Consider the following 21,880-nt stretch of genomic DNA (forward strand, 5'->3'; position numbering starts at 1 on the left):
AAGTGTAACTGCTGGAGACTTACCCTCCCGGAGAAAGCTGCAAAAAAACGTAAGTTCAATGCGCATGCGTTCCACCTGTGAACCCCTACTTTCAGGGGAACGGAAGTGCCGGTTTCCCGCGCAGTGCATGCACAAAACCGGCACTTTCGTTGGGCCTACACGTGAGTACCCCGTGCGTACTCACGCGTTGGGACCCGAATTTCATTGTGTAGGTTTGTCGTTAACCGACTCCTCTGAGATCCTGCATGAAAATCTAATTATGCTGATATTGCAGTCACACTGCTCTCACTAAAAAGACCATAATGTTCTGCAGAAGGGTTACTCCCAGTGGCCCAGGAGGTCAGCACCTTGGGGCCACTGGAGGCTACTCAGCATTACCAGTTCCTCATGTTTCCATTCATACCTGCCTATTCCTCCTTTAGCTATTCAAACATAGAGAAGTTATGCTAAACTTGTATCGAACCTTGGTTAGACCACACTTGGAGCACTGTGTATAGTTCTGGTCGCCATATTATAAAAAGGATATAGAGGCACTGGAGAGGGTGCAGAGAAGATTTACAAGGATGATACCAGAAATGCGAGGGTATACAGATCAGGAAAGGATGAACAGGCTGGGTCTCTTTTGTCTTGAATAAAGAAGGTTGAGGGGTGACCTAATAGAGGTCTTTAAAATGATGAAAGGTTTTGATCGAGTGGATACAGAGAGAATGTTTCCACTTGTGGGGAAGAACAAAACTAGAGGCCATCAATATAAGATAGTCACCAAGAAATCCAATAGGGAATTCAGAAGAAACTTCTTTACCCAGAGAGTGGTGAGAATGTGGAACTCGCTACTGTTGTGTATGTACCTTTAAGGGAATAACTGGTCTCAGACTGCAGTACCGGCAGTGACCACCCCTGTATAAAAGGCACTAGCAGCCTTCTGTAGTTTCAGTTTCCTGATTGTCTCCATTCAGTAAAGACTTGTTATAATCAACTCCTGCTGTCCGTGTCTCAATTATACACGGACATAATATTGGCGACGAGCAGATACGAACTTACCTACAATCTGCACCACCTCATGGGATCCATTCCTGAAGCGAAGTGAGCAGAGGTCGAGGCCAGAAGGAAGAAAGAAGCAGTAGAAACGGGCGTCGACCGTGGGCATCCGCCCCTGAGTCAGCGGAGTTGAAGATTTGCAGGAGAGGCTGTCGAGAGCGGGGCTTGGTTCCTGTCGACGGTGCTTCAGCTAATCGGGCTGGTGGCAGGTAGTACACTGATCCTTCCTGGGCTGCGGCGGTCTAGAACTCGAGCGGGTGGCTTGCAACGGGGCCGAGCAACGTTGTCGGGAAGAGGAGAGAGAGAGAGGGTGGAGCACGCAGGGCGCGGCCGGTGCTACGAAGCTGGGCAGCGTACAGACCCGAGAAGAGGGAGGCAAGAGTCCCACAGGGTTGTTCCACGACGGGAAAATAATAAAATTAAAAAATATATTAAACGCGCAGAAAGCCGCGAGGAGCTGCAGGTTGCCACGGAAACCGCGGAAAGCAGTGCTAGCAACAGCGGGGAAGAAGGCAAAGCGCGGGAGGCGCCATCTTAATCCAGCGGGGAAGAAGGCAAAGTGCGGGAGGCGCCATTTTGTTAAATCGGGGAAGAAGGCAAAGCGCGGGAGGCGCCATTTTAGATTTCCAAGATGCCGAAGACTGGCTGTATCACTGCCTTTGATAATGCAATAGAGGACTGGACCACGTATGTGGAAAGAGTTGAGGTATATTGCGAGGCAAACGAAATAGCCGATGAGAAAAAGGCATCGGTACTGCTAAACTTAATGGGCGCAAGAACGTACGGCCTATTGCGGGACCTGATTACTCCAGCCAAACCGAAGGCGAAGAGTTTTAACGAAATTGTTGCTATCCTACAGGAACACCTAAACCCTGCACCGCTGCTGATAGCAGAAACATTTAAATTCCACAGGAGAACTCAGTATAAAGATGAGAGCAATGCTGAGTACCTTACGGAACTACGCAAGCTGTCAAAGCACTGCCAGTTCGGAGCAGGACTGGCAGATACCCTACGGGACAAATTTGTCTGTGGACTCCTGAGTGAAGGAACCCAGAAGAAGTTACTCTCAGAGAAAGAGCTGACGCTAGATAAGGCTTTCAGCGTGGCAGTATCGTACGAAGCAGCAGCCAGGGGAGCTGCGGAAATACAACAAAAGCCACAGGAATATGGCACCCACGAAATGACACGGGGATTTGCAAAATGTTATCGCTGCGGCAGAACTAACCATGACCAGAAGGACTGCTGGTCCAAGGACAAAATATGCAGGCAATGCGGAAAGATGGGACACATTGCACGAGTTTGCAGGTCTGGGAAGAACACCAACGACAACAAAAAGGCTACTAAGGAACCGTACAGGAAAGTACAAAAGATGACGGACAGTAGATCCGAAGACCAGATGAGCGATAGTGAATCCGGGAACAAGAGACTAAGCTGTCTCAAACTTCACAACGTAATCGCAAAAGAGGATCACCGAACCATTTGGGTCACCCTCACGATAGCAGGGTCCCAAGTCAAAATGGAATTGGATACAGGATCAGCTCTAACCATCATGAATCGACGAGACTACGAGCGGCTATTCTCACACATACCCTTGAGAGAGACATCCATTGTCTTGAGGACATATACGGGGCAAAAAGAATACCCCAGAGGAAAAATAAGGGTGCCTGTCGAATACAACGGCAAGAAAATACGGAAATTGTATCTCTACATTCTGCAAGATGGTGGACCACCGTTGTTGGGATGTGAATGGATCAGAAAGATAAGTTTAGACTGGCACTCCATTCAGGCACTGACGGTGGCGGGTAAAAAGGATGACGACGTCACTCCTGGACGATTGTCAACAATCTTAGCTGACGCCAAAGAGGTATTTCAACAAGAACTGGGCACTCTTAAAGGCGTAACCGCCTCGATAAAAATAGAGGAGAATGCAATTCCCAAGTTTTTCAAAGCAAGACCAGTACCATATGCAATTCGCCCAGCCATCGAGGCAGGGCTGGAGAATCTGGAGAATGCAGGCGTGTTATCTAAGGTAGACTGGAGCGAGTGGGCGACACCCATCGTTCCTGTCATGAAGAAAACGTTAAACAATAAGCCTGAGGAGCTAAGGAAGGTTCGCATCTGTGGGGACTTCAAGGTGACGGTGAACCCAGTCCTTCACACAGTACAATATCCTCTTCCAAGGATAGAAGATATCTTCGCCTCACTATCTGGAGGGAAGCGTTTTACAAAAATTGACCTAGCACAAGCATATTTGCAGATGGAGGTTGAAGAATCCTCTAGGAAGTATCTCAGGATAAACACTCACAAAGGTCTTTACCAGTATAATCGACTGGTATTCGGAGTAGCATCAGCTCCGGCGATATGGCAAAGAGCGATGGAACAAGTCCTGCTAGGGATTCCGGGGACTCAGTGTTACTTAGACGACATCCTAGTGACAGGTGAAGATGACAGTGAACACCTTGCCAACCTAGAGTAGGTGCTCACTAGACTACGTGAACATGGGCTACGAGCCAATCGCCCCAAGTGCGAGTTTTTTAAGAAACAGATATCGTATTGTGGCCACGTGATTGATGAAGAGGGGTTGCATAAGTCCCCTGACAAAATTGAAGCGGTAGTTATGGCTCCGGCACCTGAAAATGTGTCGCAACTGAGGTAATTCCTCGGATTGGTGAATTACTACCATAAGTTTTTGCCGAATTTATCCACAATTCTGCATCCACTGAACGCCCTACTACGAACGGGAGTAGCATGGAAATGGAGCGATGAATGTAAGCGGGCCTTTCAGGAGAGTAAGGACCTAATCACTTCAAGAAAAGTATTGGCTCACTACAACCCATCACTACCGATAAGACTGGCGTGTGATGCGTCTCCCTACAGCATTGGGGCGGTACTGTCACATAAATTCCTTGATGGTTCAGAGAGGCCGATAGCTTTTGCATCACGCTCGTTAACTTCAGCCGAGCGTAACTACGCTCAGATTGACAGAGAAGCCCTCAGCCTGATGTGGGGGGTGAAGAAGTTCAATCACTACCTGCACAGTCAGAAATTTACTCTACTAACGGATCATCAACCTCTCGTCTCCATTTTCAACCCTCAGAAGGGCGTACCGACAATGACGGCACAACGGCTGCAGAGGTGGTCCCTTTTCCTAGGGGCACACCAATATGACATCGAATACAAGGGAACTAAACAGCATGGGAATGCTGATGGATTGTCACGCCTACCGTTACTGATGGTGGAAGAAGAACTGGCAGTGGATCCAGTGGAGTTATTCCACTCGACTATAGTCGAATGTCTCCCTGTGACGAATGCAAACATAGAAAAGGAAACACGAAATGACCCGACACTCTCCTGGGTCTATGATTTAACGGTGAAGGGATGGCCAGCACATGGCGAACCACTGCTGCCAGCATTCTCGCCGAGAAGAGAACAGCTGTCAGTGTGCAGAGGGACCTTGATGTGTGGATCCAGAGTAGTAATTCCACCCAAGTTGACGGATAGAGTGCTCAATGAGCTTCATGAGGGTCATCTGGGTGGGGTAAAAATGAAGAACTTAGCCAGAGCGTTTGTGTGGTGGCCGGGAATTGATAGAGAAATCGAAGAGATGACCAAGGGTTGTACAGGATGCCAGAAGGTCCAAAACGCCCCACCACAAGCTCCTCTACATCCATGGGAGTGGCCCTCATCTCCATGGCAAAGGGTGCATATTGATTTTGCTGGTCCCTTTATGGACTCGATGTTTTTAATTGCGGTGGATGCACATTCAAAGTGGCCAGAGGTAATAAAAATGTCCTCAACCACCACAGAAAAAACTATCACAGTCTTACGAACCATATTCGCCAGGAATGGGCTGCCTGAACAGATTTGCTCTGACAATGGACCACAGTTTGTGTCTGAAGAGTTCCGGAGGTTCTTAAAGAACAATGGTGTTAAGCATTACACATCCGCCCCATATCATCCAGCCACTAATGGATTGGCCGAGAGGTTTGTTCAAACATTCAAGAAGGCTATCAAGGCAATGTGTAATGAAGATATACCCCTACAACACAAGGTGGATAACTTCTTGTTTGCCTACCGGAATGCGACACATGCGGTTACCAACCAAACTCCAGCCATGATGTTCTTCAATCGAAGACTACGATGCCGCTTGGATTTGGTTAAGCCAAACATCCGAAGAGATGTGGAGAACAGGCAGTTTCAGAATACGAATGAAAGGCCGACCAGGAGTTTTAAGATAGGTCAACCAGTTTTGGCCCGGGACTACCGCACAGAGAAATGGCAGCCAGGAACGATCTGTACACGGCAAGGACCTCTAATGTATACCGTGGACGTTGGAGAGAGTATTGTAAGACGCCATGCTGACCAGATTCCAGAGTCACTGGAAAACGTCAACTCCACACCACGATCTGATACACCTGGCGATGAAACCGAAGTACCAATTGCATCTACCGCAGAATCGGTGATATTGGAAGCAGATGAACCAAACAACGACATTGATCCCGACTCAACCTCACCAGAAGAACCTGATACCCCAAAGAGGCGTTATCCAGACAGAATCAGGACGCCTCCTCAAAGACTGAACTTATAATTGCTTAACCTCAACCAATGTATCTAGCAACCATAATTGTAATTGTAATTAGTTATTATTTAGTTGTTAAATGAATGTTATATACTGTTTATCTAAAAGGGGAGGAATTGTTGTGTATGTACCTTTAAGGGAATAACTGGTCTCAGACTGCAGTACCGGCAGTGACCACCCCTGTATAAAAGGCACTAGCAGCCTTCTGTAGTTTCAGTTTCCCAATTGTCTCCATTCAGTAAAGACTTGTTATAATCAACTCCTGCTGTCCGTGTCTCAATTATACACGGACATAATAGCTACCACAGGGAGTGGTTGAGACGAATAGTATAGATACATTTAAGAGGAGACTGGACAAGCATATGAGGGAGAAGGGAATAGAGGGTTACGCTGATAGAGTTAGATGAGGAAAGACGGGAGGAGGCTCGAGTGGAGCATAAACGCCGGCATGGACTGGTTGGGCCGAATGGCCTGTTTCTGTGCTGTATATCCGATGTAATCCTGTGTAAACTCTCGGCATCCTATTCGAACCCGAACTGAATTTCTGACCCCATAGCCTCTCCATTAGAAAGACTACCCACGTCCACCTCCGTAAAGTCACTCGTCCCTGCCCCCACTTCAGCTCAGCTGCTGCCCAAACCCTCCTCCATGCTTTTGTCACCTCCAGACTCGACTATTCCATCGCTCTCCTGGCCAGCCCCCCATCCTCCGTCCACCAACTTCAACTGACCCTACTCCACACTAACTCCCGTTCACCCTTCACCCCTGAGCTTGCTGACCTACATTGACCCCCAGCCCATCGGCTCCAATTTAAAACTCTGAGCCACATGTTTTCAAATCCCTCAACGGCCTCTCTCCTCCCTAGCTCTGTAACCTCCTCCATCTCTACAAACCGCCCGAGATCTCTGCTTTCCTCCAACTCTGGCCTCTTGCGCAGCCCTCTTCAGCTGTCTCGGCTGTAAGCTCTGGAATTCCCTCCCTAAACCCTCGCTGCTTCTCCACCTCCCTCTTCTCCTTTAAGACACTCCTTAAAACTCATTTGTGTGACTAACCCCTCTTAATAACTCCCTTTTCTTGACATCCGTTTTGTCTGATGCCTTGGGATGTTTTCCTATGTTAAAGGCACTCTGTAAACTCTGCTGTCTTTTGTCGACTTCTTTTCCTATGTGTCCTGGTCAATATTTATCCCTCAACCAACATCACCAAAATACAGATTATCTGGTCATTATCACATAGAAACATAGAAGATAGGAGCAGGAGTAGGCCATTCGGCCCTTCGAGCCTGCTCCGCCATTCAATGCGATCATGGCTGATCATCCAAATTCAGTACCCTGTCCCTGCCTTCTCCCCATATCCCTTGATCCCTTTAGCCTTAAGAAATATATCCAACTCTTTCTTGAATATACTTAATGAACTGGCCTCCACTGCCCTCTGTGGCAGAGAATTCCACAGGTTCACCACTCTCTGGGTGAAGAAATTCCTCCTCATCTCTGTCCTAAATGGCTTATCCCTTATCCTTAGACTATGAGCCCTGGTTCTGGACTCCCCGGCCATCGGAAACATCCTTCCTGCACCTAGTCTGTCCAGGCCTGACAGAATTTTATAGGTTTCGATGAGATCCCCTCTCAATCTTCTAAACTCCAGTGAGTATAAGCCCAATCGACACAATCTCTCCTCGTACGTCATTCCTGCCATCCCAGGTATCAGCCTGGTGAATCTTCGCTGCACTCCTTCTATGGCAAGAACGTCACATTGCTGTTTGTGGGAGCTTGCTGTGCGTAAATTGGCGGCCACGTTTCCCACATTACAACAGTGACCACACTTCAAAAAGTACTTGATTGGCTGTAAAGCGCTTTGGGACGTCCTGAGGTCGTGAAAGGCGCAAGTCTTTTTTGTTTCTTTAATTTTTATCATTGTGCCGTCTTTTGTCTCATACAGATATCACTTCTTCCATTTAACCATCTCTTGTTCTCCACTTTAATGGTCATTTGATTTCTATTCCTGTGTTTGGGCGTTGTCTGTTTTTCCCCCCACCCTTTTCCCTCTTCCCCCTGTTCTGTTCCTTGTTTCAATGCTGTGCGGCTGTAACGTCTCCCCGGTGTGAGGAAGGGTCTACACCCGTCCACTTCTGTTCTGGAAACATAGAAGATAGGAGCAGGAGTAGGCCACTCGGCCCCTCGAGCCCGCTCTGCCATTCAATGCAATCATGGCTGATCATCCAAACTCAGTACCCTGTCCCTGCCTTCTCCCCATATCCCTTGATCCCTTTAGCCTTAAGAAATATATCTAACTCCTTCTTGAATATATTTAATGAATTGGCCTCAACTGCCTTCTGTGGTAGAGAATTCCACAGGTTCACCACTCTCTGGGTGAAGAAATTCCTCCTCATCTCAGTCCTAAATGGCTTACCCCTTATCCTTAGACTGTGACCCCTTGGTTCTGGACTCCCCCGCCATCAGGAACATCCTTTCTGCATCTAGTCTGTCTAGTCCTGTTAGATTTTTATAAGTTTCAATGAGATCCCCCTCTCATTCTTCTAAACTCTAGCGAATACAAGCCCAATCGACCCAATCTCTCCTCATACGTCATTCCTGCCATCCCAGGTATCAGTCTGGTGAATCTTCGCTGCACTCCCTCCATGGCAAGAACATCCTTCCTCAGATAAGGTGACCAAAACTGCACACAATACTCAAGGTGTGGTCTCACCAAGGCCCTGTACAACTGCAGCAAGACATCCTTGCTCCTGTACTCGAATCCTCTCGCTACGAAGGCTAGCATACCATTTGCCTTCTTAACCGCCTGCTGCAACCTGCATGCTTACCTTCAGCGACTGGTGCACAAGGACACCCAACAGATCCTGACTTGGAAATATGTCGGCCGTTCCTTCATCGTCGCTGGGTCAAAATCCTGGAACTCCCTCCCTAACAGCACTGTGGGAGCACCTTCACCACACGGACTGCAGCGGCTCAAGAAGGCGGCTCACCACCACTTTCTCAAGGGGCAACTAGGGATGGGCAATAAATGCTGGGCCTTACCAGCGACGCCCACATCCCAGGAACGAATAAAAAAAAAAACCTGCTGCGTGTTTCTAGCATTGTCTGTTTTGTTTCAGATTCCCGGCATCGGCGGCATTTTGCTTTTTATTTATGCTGATTTTGCAGGTTGAAGCTGGGGTGTGGGTAGGGGCTCTACTATTGCTCTAGGGAGGGTAAAAGCAGCCAGGGCTTCTAAAAACTATTGAATGGCTCCCATTATTGGAAATGGATTGAGGATAGGGTTGGATCCAGACGTGACCCTCCCATGGTGGAATACCCCACCCGATTTTCCCAGTCTAAAAAGAAAGACCTGCATTTCTATAGCGCCTTTCACGACCGCCAGATGTCCAAAAGCGCTTTACAACCAATGAAGTACTTTTTGAAGTGTCGGCACTGTTGTAATGTAGGAAACGCGGCAGCCAAATGGAACACAGCAAGCTCCCACAAACAGCAATGTGATAAATGACCAGATAATCTGTTTCAGTGATGCTGGTTGAGGGATAAATATTGGCCCCAAGACACCCGGGAGAGAACTCCCCCTGCTCTTCTTCAAAATAGTGGCCATGGGATCTTTTACGTCCACTCGAGAGAGCAGACGGGGCCTCGGTTTAACGTCTCATCCAAAAGACGGCAGCTCCGACAGTGCGGCGCTCCCTCAGTACTGCCCCTCCGTCAGTGCGGCGCTCCCTCAGTACTGCCCCCCCGACAGTGTGGCGCTCCCTCAGTACTGCCCCTCCGACAGTGCTGCGCTCCCCTCAGTACTGACCCTCCGACAGTGCGGCGCTCCCTCAGTACTGCCCCTCCGACACTGCAGCGCTCCCCTCAGTACTGCCCCTCCGACAGTGCGGCGCTCCCTCAGTACTGACCCTCTGACAGTGCGGCGCTCCCTCAGTACTGCCCCTCCGACAGTGCGGCGCTCCCGCAGTACTGCACCTCCGACAGTGCAGCGCTCCCCTCAGTACTGCCCCCTCCGACAGTGCGGCGCTCCCTCAGTACTGCCCCTCCGACAGTGCAGCGCTCCCTCAGTACTGCCCCTCCGACAGTGCGGCGCTCCCTCAGTACTGCCCCTCCGACAGTGCGGCGCTCCCTCAGTACTGCCCCTCCAACAGTGCAGCACTCCCTCAGTACTGCCCCTCCGACAGTGCGGCGCTCCCTCAGTACTGTCCCTCCGACAGTGCGGCGCTCCCTCAGTACTGCCCCTCCGACAGTGCGGCGCTCCCTCAGTACTGGCACTGGGAGTGTCGGCCTGGATTTTCGTGCTCAAGTCTCTGGAGGTGCACTTATGAAATATGGGCACTTGCATGAGGTAAGGGCGGGCGAAGAGTACCTGTGGAGCTGGTTGCGTCACGAGGTGGCACCTTCGGGAGAGGAGGAGAGAGAGTTAAAGGGAAAGATATCATGACTGAATCTCTGCCTTCTTTCGATAGGCTGGATCATCGAAGACACACTCGGTCTCCCACTTTCACTTCACTGCCTGGCCGGATCACGGCGTTCCCGAAACCACGGAGAAACTGATAGAGTTCCGACAGCTAATTCGAGATCACCGGATCAGGAATGGGGGAGGCTTACCTGTCATACACTGCAGGTGAGCAGTCACTTTGGTTACGCCTGTCTGCTGACCAAAGCCTCTGGTTTCTTAAGTGGCCGGAAGCACCCAACATCCAAAAACTCCAGGCCTGCTCCAGGGTGCAAAATAACGATGGTGCAGGTTGTCTCAGCGTTTACCCGACAGTGTGAAGGAGCTGGATTAACGTCAGTAGAGATAGAGTCAGTAACACAGGGCACTGGGGGAGAGGGGTTACTGAGTGACAGTGTGAAGGAGCTGGATTAACGTCAGTAGAGATAGAGTCAGTAACACAGGGCACTGGGGGAGAGGGGTTACTGAGTGACAGTGTGAGGGAGCTGGATTAACATCAGTAGAGATACAGTCAGTAACACAGGGTGCTGGGGGAGAGGGGTTACTGAGTGACAGTGTGAGGGAGCTGGATTAACATCAGTAGAGATACAGTCAGTAACACAGGGCACTGGGGGAGAGGGGTTACTGAGTGACAGTGTGAGGGAGCTGGATTAACATCAGTAGAGATACAGTCAGTAACACAGGGTGCTGGGGGAGAGGGGTTACTGAGTGACAGTGTAAGGGAGCTGGATTAACATCAGTAGAGATACAGTCAGTAACACAGGGTGCTGGGGGAGAGGGGTTACTGAGTGACAGTGTGAGGGAGCTGGATTAACATCAGTAGAGATACAGTCAGTAACACAGGGCGCTGGGGGAGGGGTTACTGAGTGACAATGTAAGGGAGCTGGATTAACATCAGTAGAGATACAGTCAGAAACACAGGGTGCTGGGGAGAGGGGTTACTGAGTGACAGTGAGAGGGAGCTGGATTAACATCAGTAGAGATACAGTCAGTAACACAGGACGCTGGGGGAGAGGGGTTACTGAGTGACAGTGTGAGGGAGCTAGATTAACATCAGTAGAGATACAGTCAGTAACACAGGGCGCTGGGGGAGGGGTTACTGAGTGACAGTGTGAGGGAGCTGGATTAACATCAGTAGAGATACAGTCAGTAACACAGGGCGCTGGGGGAGGAGGAGTTTCTGAGTGACAGTATGAGGGAGCTGGATTAACATCAGTACAGATACAGTCAGTAACACAGGGCGCTGGGGGAGGGGTTACTGAGTGACAATGTAAGGGAGCTGGATTAACATCAGTAGAGATACAGTCAGAAACACAGGGTGCTGGGGAGAGGGGTTACTGAGTGACAGTGAGAGGGAGCTGGATTAACATCAGTAGAGATACGGTCATTAACACAGGGTGCTGGGGAGAGAGGTTACTGAGTGACAGTGTGAGGGAGCTGGAATAACATCAGTAGAGATACAGTCAGTAACACAGGGCGCTGGGGGAGAGGGGTTACTGAGTGACAGTGTGGGGGAGCTGGATTAACATCAGTAGAGATACAGTCAGTAACACAGGGCACTGGGGGAGAGGGGTTACTGAGTGACAGTGTGGGGGAGCTGGATTAACATCAGTAGAGATACAGTCAGTAACACAGGGCACTGGGGGAGAGGGGTTACTGAGTGACAGTGTGAGGGAGCTGGATTAACATCAGTAGAGATACAGTCAGTAACACAGGGCACTGGGGGAGAGGGGTTACTGAGTGACAGTGTGAGGGAGCTGGATTAACATCAGTAGAGATACAGTCAGTAACATAGGGTGCTGAGGGGAGAGGGGTTACTGAGTGACAGTATGAGGGAGCTGGATTAACATCAGTAGAGATACAGTCAGTAACACAGGGCGCTGGGGGAGAGGGGTTACTGAGTGACGGTGAGAGGGAGCTGGATTAATGGACAGAAGTGGACAAAAAGACCCATAAGGAAGCTTGAGTTGATCGGAATTCTTTGTAACAGACTGTGTTGCCGGGCGAGCTGAGAGAGGACATAGCCTGTCTATTCTGTTTAAGGGCCGCCTCCATCACCCAATCTCTGTTTACTTGCAGTGCTGGTGTAGGGCGCACGGGCACTTTAATAGCCCTGGACTACCTGCTGCAACAGATACAAAAGGAGGCGGTGGTCGATGTCTATGGGATTGTCCACAAAATGCGACGGAACCGGCCGCTCATGGTCCAGACCGAGGTGAGGAGTTTCCTGTTTAGCTATAAATGCATTCATTATTACTTTGAGTCTCCAGCGCAGAACACTCCACTCTCTTGAACCACCTCAGGCGAGAGCCTGAGCAATTCCCAGGCCCCCCTCCCTGTGGGTGCTGCTCACTACTCGATTCGGACATCCCACAACTGAAATTCACAATTCTTTCCAATTGGGAGGTGGGATTTCTCTCCAAATCATGGGAAAAAATAATTCCCTCGAGATTGTCCCTTCAGATTATCACATGCAAGATCAATTTAGGACATCAGCCAGTGGCTCAGTGGTACCACCCTCGCCTCTGAGTCAGAAGGTCGTGGGTTCAAGTCCCCACTTCAGGGACTTGAGCACAAAAATCCAGACTGACATTCCCAGTGCAGTACTGAGGGAGCGCCGCACTGTCGGAGGGGCAGTACTGAGGGAGCGCCGCACTGTCGGAGGGGCAGTACTGAGAGAGGGCCGCACTGTCGGAGGGGCAGTACTGAGGGAGCACCGCACTGTCGGAGGGGCAGTACTGAGGGAGGGCCGCACTGTCGGAGGGTCAGTACTGAGGGAGCGCTGCACTGTCAGAGGGTCAGTACTGAGGGAGCGCCGCACTGTCAGAGGGTCAGTACTGAGGGAGCGCCGCACTGTCAGAGGGTAAGTACTGAGGGAGCGCCGCACTGTCGGAGGGGCAGTACTGAGGGAGCGCCGCACTGTCAGAGGGTCAGTACTGAGGGAGCGCTGCACTGTCAGAGGGTCAGTACTGAGGGAGCGCCGCACTGTCAGAGGGTAAGTACTGAGGGAGCGCCGCACTGTCGGAGGGGCAGTACTGAGGGAGCGCCGCACTGTCAGAGGGTCAGTACTGAGGGAGCGCTGCACTGTCAGAGGGTCAGTACTGAGGGAGCGCCGCACTGTCAGAGGGTAAGTACTGAGGGAGCGCCGCACTGTCGGAGGGGCAGTACTGAGGGAGCGCCGCACTGTCAGAGGGTCAGTACTGAGGGAGCGCCGCACTGTCAGAGGGTAAGTACTGAGGGAGCGCTGCACTGTCGGAGGGGCAGTACTGAGGGAGCGCCGCACTGTCAGAGGGTCAGTACTGAGGGAGTGCTGCACTGTCGGAGGGGCAGTACTGAGGGAGCGCCGCGCTGTTGGAGGGGCAGTACTGAGGGAGCGCCGCACTGTCAGAGGGGCAGTACTGAGGGAACGCCGCACTGTCGGAGAGGCAGTACTAAGGGAGCGCTGCACTGTCGGAGGGGCAGTACTGAGGGAGCGCTGCACTGTCAGAGGGGCAGTACTGAGGGAGTGCCGCACTGTCGGAGGGGCAGTACTGAGGGAGCGCTGCACTGTCGGAGGGGCAGTACTGAGGGAGCGCCGCACTGTCAGAGGGTCAGTACTGAGGGAGCGCAGCACTGTCGGAGGGGCAGTACTGAGGGAGTCCTGCACAGTCGGAGGGGCAGTACTGAGGGAGCGCCGCACTGTCGGAGGTGCCGTCTTTTGGATGAGACATTAAACCGAGGCCCTGTCTGCTCTCTCAGGTGGACGTAAAAGATCCCATGGCCACTATTTCGAAGAAGAGCAGGGGGAGATATCCCACGGTGTCCTGGGGCCAATATTTATCCCTCAACCAACATAATAAAAACAGATGATCTGGTCATTATCACATTGCTGTTTGTGGGAGCTTGCCGAGCGCAAACTGGCTGCTGCGTTTCCCACATTACAACAGTGACTCCACTACAATGATTGTATTTCATTGGCTGTCCAGAGGCTTTGGTACATCCTGGGGTTGTGAAAGGCACTGAGAAGAAAAGGGTGTAAAAGAAAAGATAGCCATCCGTGGCTAAGTAAAGAAATTACGGATAGTATTCGACTAAAAACAAGGGCATATAAGGTAGCCAAATCTAGTGGGAGGATAGAGGATTGGGAAAACTTTAAAAGACAGCAAAAAGTAACAAAAAGATTGATTAAGAAAGGGAAGATAGATTATGAAAGTAAATTAGCAAAAAATATAAAAACAGATAGTAAGAGTTTTTATCGTTATATAAAAAGAAAAAGGGTGGCTAAAGTAAATGTTGGTCCCTTAGAGGATGAGACCGGGAAATTAATGGTGGGAAATATGGAGATGGCAAAAACACTGAATGAATATTTTGTATCAGTCTTTACAGTAGAAGACACTAAGAATATCCCAAAACTGGACAAACAGGGGGCTATAGGTGGGGAGGAGCTAAACACGATCAAAATCACTAAGGAAGTGGTACTCGGTAAAATAATGGGACTCAAGGCAGATAAATCACCTGGACCTGATGGCTTACATCCTAGGGTCTTGAGGGAAGTGGCGGTAGGGAGTGTGGATGCATTGGTAATAATTTTCCAAAACTCCCTGGACTCAGCAAAGGTCCCGGCAGACTGGAAAACTGCTAATGTAACACCCTTATTTAAAAAGGGCAGTAGACAGAAGGCTGGAAACTATAGACCGGTTAGCCTAACATCTGTGGTAGGTAAAATATTGGAGTCCATTATTAAGGAGACAGTAACAGGACATTTGGATAATCATAATTTAATAGGACAAAGTCAGCATGGTTTTATGAAGGGGAAGTCATGTTTGACAAATTTGCTGGAGTTCTTTGAGGAAGTAACATATAGGGTGGATAAAGGGGAACCAGTGGACGTAGTGTATTTAGACTTCCAAAAGGCATTTGACAAGGTGCCACACAAAAGATTATTGCTTAAGATAAAAAATCACGGGATTGGGGGTAATATTCTGGCATGGATAGAGGATTGGCTATCTAACAGAAGGCAGAGAGTTGGGATAAATGGTTCATTCTCGGACTAGCAATCAGTAACTAGTGGTGTTCCACAGGGGTCAGTGCTGGGTCCCCAACTCTTTACAATCTATATTAACGATTTGGAGGAGGGGACCGAGTGTAACATATCAAAGTTTGCAGATGATACTAAGATGGGAGGGAAAGTAGTGAGTGAGGAGGACATAAAAAACCTGCAAGGGGACATAGACAGGCTAAGTAAGTGGGCAGAGATTTGGCAGATGGAATACAATACTGGAAAGTGTGAGGTTATGCACTTTGGCAGGAAAAATCGTAGAGCAAGTTATTATCTTAATGGCAAGAAACTGGAAAGTACTGAAGTACAAAGGGATCTGGGGGTCCTGGTGCACGAAACTCAAAAGGTTAGTATGCAGGTGCAGCAAGTGATTAAGAAGGCCAATGGAATGTTGGCTTTCATTGCTAGGGGGATAGAATATAAAAATAGGGACGTATTGCTTCAGTTGTACAAGGTATTGGTGAGACCGCACCTGGAATACTGCATACAGTTTTGGTGTCCATACTTAAGAAAAGACATACTTGCTCTCGAGTCAGTACAAAGAAGGTTCACTCGGTTAATCCCGGGTATGAGGGGATGGACATATGAGGAGAGGTTGAGTAGATTGGGACTCTTCTCATTGGAGTTCAGAAGAATGAGAGGTGATCTTATTGAAACATATAAGATTGTGAAGGGGTTGGATCGGGTGGATGCGGGGAGGATGTTCCCGATGATGGGTGAAACTAGAACTAGGGGGCATAGTCTTAGAATAACGGGCTGCTCTTTCAAAACTGAGATGAGGAGGAACTACTTCACTCAGAGGGTGGTAGGTCCATGGAATATGCTGCCCCAAAAAGCTGTAGAAGCTACATCATTACATAAATTTAAAACAGAAATAGACAGTTTCCTAGAAGTAAAGGGAATTAAGGGTTACGGGGAGCGGGCAGGAATTTGGACATGAGTCTAGGTTCGGATCGGTCATGGCCCTGTGGGTAGCGGAGCGGGCCCAGGGGCCGTGTAGCCTGATCCTGCTCCTATTTCGTGTGTCTAATTCTGTTAGATTCAGGAGATGGTTCTGTGATAGTGGATTGGCGGTTAGGATCAGATCAGCCATGATCTTATTGAATGGCGGAGCAGGCTCGAGGGGCCGATTGGCCTACTCCTGCTCCTATTTCTTATGTTCTTATGTTCTTATAGAAATACAAATTCATTCTTACTCACTAAGCTGACGTGGTACTGACAGGAAAGCTGGAAAAGTGTACGTCAAATGTTAGGGAGGATGTATGACAGCTCGAGTTTCGAGTCCCAGGGCTCCAGGTGCTATAAGTTTACAAAGAGGGAAGTGGCTGGCCCAGGAGGAAGTCTTGTTCGTGAGTTTAAGCTTCTCTGTAAGATTGAGGAAGAACTCAGCCGCATGTCCATCATTCTTCCTCATTTGCTCAAACTCCGCAGTGAAGTAGATCGTGCCTAAGTCATTAAGCTGACTGCTCGAAGTCGGCTGTGCAAAGCAATGTGATTAGGGATAGTCTGTGCATTGACTTTTCACCTTCGGGATTGGGTCCAATCCCGGTCCAGACTGATGGGATGAGTCTCTCCTCTCTGTTGGCTCTAACAGCCCCAGTATGAAATGTGTTTGGGCGACTCAGCTTAGTTCCTAGTTGAGCTATCAGTCCACAGCACAAGGGTGCATTGAATGTAGCACGAACTTCTCAGAGAGGTCAGGAGGTTAGCTATTGTGGGAAATAGAAATGTCACATTGGTGCATTAGGGGGCGTTCTGAGGTTAGGGTTGAGACGCATTATGTGGACAGTGTAGAGGGAGCTTTACTCTGTATCTAACCCGTGCTGTACCTGCCCTGCGAGTGTTTGATGGGACCGTGTAGAGGGAGCTTTACTCTGTATCTAACCCGGGCTGTCCCTGCCCTGCGAGTGTTTGATGGGACCGTGTAGAGGGAGCTTTACTCTGTATCTAACCCGTGCTGTACCTGCCCTGCGAGTGTTTGATGAGACAGTGTAGAGGGAGTTCTACTCTGTATCTAACCCGTGCTGTACCTGCCCTGCGAGTGTTTGATGAGACAGTGTAGAGGGAGTTCTACTCTGTATCTAACCCGTGCTGTACCTGCCCTGCGAGTGTTTGATGGGACAGTGTAGAGGGAGTTCTACTCTGTATCTAACCCGTGCTGTACCTGCCCTGCGAGTGTTTGATGAGACAGTGTAGAGGGAGTTCTACTCTGTATCTAACCCGTGCTGTACCTGCCCTGCGAGTGTTTGATGAGACAGTGTAGAGGGAGTTCTACTCTGTATCTAACCCGTGCTGTACCTGCCCTGCGAGTGTTTGATGAGACAGTGTAGAGGGAGTTCTACTCTGTATCTAACCCGTGCTGTACCTGCCCTGCGAGTGTTTGATGGGACAGTGTAGAGGGAGCTTTACTCTGTATCAAACCCGTGCTGTACCTGCCCTGGGAGTGTTTGATGGGACAGTGTAGAGGGAGTTCTACTCTGTATCTAACCCATGCTGTACCTGCCCTGCGAGTGTTTGATGGGACAGTGTAGAGGGAGCTTTACTCTGTATCAAACCCGTGCTGTACCTGCCCTGGGAGTGTTTGATGGGACAGTGTAGAGGGAGTTCTACTCTGTATCTAACCCGTGCTGTACCTGCCCTGCGAGTGTTTGATGGGACAGTGTAGAGGGAGCTTTACTCTGTATCTAACCCGTGCTGTACCTGCCCTGCGAGTGTTTGATGGGACAGTGTAGAGGGAGCTTTACTCTGTATCAAACCCGTGCTGTACCTGCCCTGCGAGTGTTTGATGGGACAGTGTAGAGGGAGTTCTACTCTGTATCTAACCCGTGCTGTACCTGCCCTGCGAGTGTTTGATGGGACAGTGTAGAGGGAGCTTTACTCTGTATCTAACCCGTGCTGTACCTGCCCTGGGAGTGTTTGATGGGACAGTGTAGAGGGAGCTTTACTCTGTATCTAATGCCTCTGTGTCATGCAGCAGCGTGTAACCATTCCATCTCTGTTCCCTATTTTCTGCTCTTTAGCCTCAGTATGTCTTCCTGCACCAGTGCATGCTGGATACCATCCAACTGAAACAGTCTGAAGAGGCCGTCGACCATAATCAGCAGGACCTCATCTATGAGAACGTTGGTGCCCACAATGCTGTAGACATTTGCATTTAATCAGTCACAGTAACGTTCCTTGCTGCTGTGTTGCCATGGATACAAGGGTGCAATATGTCTATAACTGTATTTGTGCCTTTATTCTGTGCTCGGCACTCTCTGGTCCTGCAAAGGCTGCAGGACCAGCCCAAAATTAATCCAGTATCAATGTGCCACCTTCTTCCGGACGTCCTGTAATTACTCAGGCTCCATCATTCCATCTCTCCATTTATGACTCCGCCTCCAAATCGCTCCATTTCACCATCTGCGAATTCTGCCTGTGTCCCACTGTCTGCCCCGCTGTCTCCGCGTCTGCCCCGCTGTCTCCGCGTCTGCCCCGCTGTCTCCGTATCTGTCTCCGTGTCTGTCCCGCGATCCCTGTGTCTGTCCCGCTGTCCCCGTGTCTGTCCCGCTGTCCCCGTGTCTGTCCCGCGGTCCCCGTGTCTGTCCCGCGGTCTCCGTGTCTGTCCCGCGGTCTCCGTGTCTGTCCCGCGGTCTCCGCGTCTGTCCCGCAGTCTCCGCGTCTGTCCCGCAGCCTCCGCGTCTGTCCCACTGTCTCCGCGTCTGTCCCGCGGTCCCCGTGTCTGTCCCGCTGTCTCTGTGTCCGCAGGTCCTATGGACTTCCATTTTTCTGGTCAGCACATTCCAAAGGTTGTTTGCGAAGAGCTTCTGCAGGAGCGACCCGGCCCCGTCCTCACACCGAGAAGCAGCCTCCTGATTTTCACGATAACCCTTTACGTTGCATTGCTGCGATGTCAGAATCTCTGAATGGCCCAGCGGTTTACAACGGAGGCTACAGGCAAAGATTTACCCCAAACTCTTCTCCTTCTCCTGGAGTGAGCCTTGATAGAGAGCGAGGCCGGGCAAGGTCAGTGTTGGGGCCGAGTGGAGCGGAGTGGCGGAGGATCTTTTCTTCTTAGGCAGTCCCTCGGAACCGAGGATGACTTGCTTCCACATTAAAAATGAGTTCTCAGGTGACTGATGAGTCCAATACGGGACCTACAGTCTCTGTCACAGGTGGGGCAGACGGTGGTTGAAGGGGCGGGTGGGTGGGTACTTGGGGTGACGTGCGCGGAGGATCAATTGTCTGAAGACTGTGATGCATTGAAGGGAGGCCATATGAGTATAGAAGTTAAGTACACAAGGGCATTACCTTGAGCACGCCTTCAAGAGGAGGGGATACTCTGAAAATCAAACAGTTAAAATGAATAATGTTGCAGAGACTTCAGTGACACTGGGGGTGAAATTTGTTAGCGCAAAACGGGCAATAGCGAATTGGCTGTCCCTTTTACGCCCCGCCCGGCTTCAATGGGCAATTAAGTTGGGCGCATTGTGAAACGGGGCTGCCGATTCGCTGTCGGCGATTTTTGCCTTGCTGCCCCAAGGTGAACTTTACGCCCTCTGTCCCCTCGCTTGCCTGGATCCCAATCCAGCCCAGGATTCTTAACTGGCGCTCCTCTGGAAATCTGACTGGGAGAGCCCACAGGTGCCGGGTGTGGGAAATGGAAGAATGTCACACGGTGGCAGCAGGAGGTGCCTTTCTGAGGTTGGGTGGGCGTGTGTGTGGCGAGCAGGGCTTTCATTGATCCTCACACACTGTGTTTTAAAACCTCAGCCGCCGCCGCCTTTCACACTGCAGTGACCTGTTGGATTTTGAAGACTAATTTCGATAGTGCCTCTCCCTCTATGAAAGGGATCCTGACCGGAGAGACTTCCCCATACGATGGATTGCTCCAACTGGTTCACAGTCCCGATCTGTGCTGAGAATTACTTCCAGTCATTCTCAGCAAAACCACATCTATTGATCACATGACACGTGCCAATGTTCCACGTCCTTCTGAATGTAATCAGGATATAATTTTTGTATGACTGTGTTTCTAATTCTGATTTGTGCACTTTGTTTATATTTTATTGAGTGAATTCCATTTGGAAGATGAGAGATGCTGCTTGACACCCATCGGCTGTGTCTGTGCGGCCTGTGTTCAGGCTCCCTGGGTTGGGTCAGTGTGTTGACCATGTCCTGCACTATTGGACCATGTCTCACTGGGTCCACAGCTACTCTTTTCAAGTTCATAATCGAACAAACCAATAAAGATAAAGTTTATTTAATGTAAATTGAGCCAGTCTGTTGCTGTCTGTGAGAGTGAGTGTGTCTGTGAGAGTGTGTCTGTGAGAGTGAGTGTGTCTGTGAGAGTGAGTGTGTGTGTCTGTGAGAGTGAGTGTGTGTGTCTGTGAGAGTGTGTCTAGGAGAGTGTGTGTGTCTGAGAGTGAGTGTGTGTCTGGGAGAGTGAGTGTGTGTCTGGGAGAGAGTGTGTGTGTCTGGGAGAGTGAGTGTGTGTCTGGGAGAATGTGTCTAGGAGAGTGTGTGTGTCTAGGAGAGTGTGTGTGTCTGAGAGTGAGTGTGTGTCTGGGAGAGTGAGTGTGTGTCTGGGAGAGTGAGTGTGTGTCTGGGAGAGTGAGTGTGTGTCTGGGAGAGAGTGTGTGTGTCTGGGAGAGAGTGTGTGTGTCTGGGAGAGTGAGAGTGTGTCTGGGAGAGTGTGTGTGTGTCTGGGAGAGTGAGAGTGTGTCTGGGAGAGTGTGTCTGGGAGAGTGAGTGTGTGTCTGAGAGAGTGTGTGTCTGGGAGAGTGAGTGTGTGTCTGGGAGAGTGAGTGTGTGTCTGGGAGAGTGAGTGTGTGTCTGGGAGAGTGAGTGTGTGTCAGTGAGTGTGTCTGGGAGAGTGAGTGTGTGTGAGAGTGAGTGTGTGTCAGTGAGTGTGTCTGAGAGTGAGTGTGTCTGAGAGTGAGTGTGTGTCTGAGAGTGAGTGTGTCTGGGAGAGTGAGTGTGTGTCTGGGAGAGTGAGTGTGTCTGAGAGTGAGTGTGTCTGTGAGAGTGACAGTGTGCGTATGAAAGTGACTGAGAGGGAGAATGAGCGAGAATGTTGAGTGAGTGAGTTAGTGAATATAAAAATCAGTACGGGTGAGTGAGTGTATGTGTCTATACCTTTGGCAGGCTATGTGGGAGTTTCAATCCCACACTCTATCTACCACCGAGTTTGATTATTTCCTCCTCCGCCCCATTGCGCCTGAAAACCCCTCAGTCCCATGTTCGAGACCCCACTTCGATGTCCCTCCGCTCCTCTCCTCGATACCGCTCTGCTGCTGATACACCCGGCGTTTTGCTCCGTCTCCTGGTGCTCCCAGCTCAGGTCAAGGCCGCCCCCCCATCCCTCAGTACCGCACTGAAGTATCCGCCCAAACTATGGGCTCAGGTCTCTGAATTGTGTGGCTTCCGCCCACAGCCTCGAGTCAGAGGCGAGAGTGCGACCACTGAGCCAAGGCTGACACCTAGTGTGGAAGGAAAGCATTACAAGCCCACCGTTTAATGAGATAAAAAGAAAACTCTGCAGATGCTGGAAATCTGAAATAAAAACAGAAAATGCTGGAGACACTCAGCAGGTCAGGCAGCATCTGTGAAGAGAGAGAAACAGAGTTAACGTTTCAGGTCGATGACCTTTCGTCAGAACTGGAAAAAAGCAGGAAATGGAACAGATTCTTAAGCAAGTGTAGGGGCTGGGAAAGGGGGGAGGGGATGAAAGAACAAAAGGGACGGTCTGTGATAGGATGGAAGGCAGGAGAGGTTAAGAGACATTGAGAGAT

At 50.1% G+C, this 21,880-nt stretch overlaps 1 protein-coding gene across 2 annotated transcripts in view; it reads left to right on the plus strand.

Moving 5' to 3' along the window:
- LOC147099598 (receptor-type tyrosine-protein phosphatase H-like) overlaps nucleotides 1-21,880 on the plus strand; it is an 80,689-nt gene that overhangs the window by 43,563 nt on the left and 15,246 nt on the right. The window contains exons 17-19 of one of the 2 annotated variants that reach the window (XM_085969839.1): nucleotides 10,080-10,237; nucleotides 12,149-12,284; nucleotides 18,128-20,359. In XM_085969839.1, coding sequence (XP_085825965.1) covers nucleotides 10,080-10,237; nucleotides 12,149-12,284; nucleotides 18,128-18,265 — 432 coding nt within the window. In that variant the 3' untranslated portion in view covers nucleotides 18,266-20,359. Of the gene's footprint in view, nucleotides 1-10,079; nucleotides 10,238-12,148; nucleotides 12,285-18,127; nucleotides 20,360-21,880 lie in introns of those variants that run through there. The other variant, XM_085969840.1, reaches the window with a different exon arrangement.

Source organism: Somniosus microcephalus, chromosome 28, assembly GCF_052327205.1.
Source record: "Somniosus microcephalus isolate GS21.2 chromosome 28, FLI_Smic_1.0, whole genome shotgun sequence".
Lineage (NCBI taxonomy): Eukaryota > Metazoa > Chordata > Chondrichthyes > Squaliformes > Somniosidae > Somniosus > Somniosus microcephalus.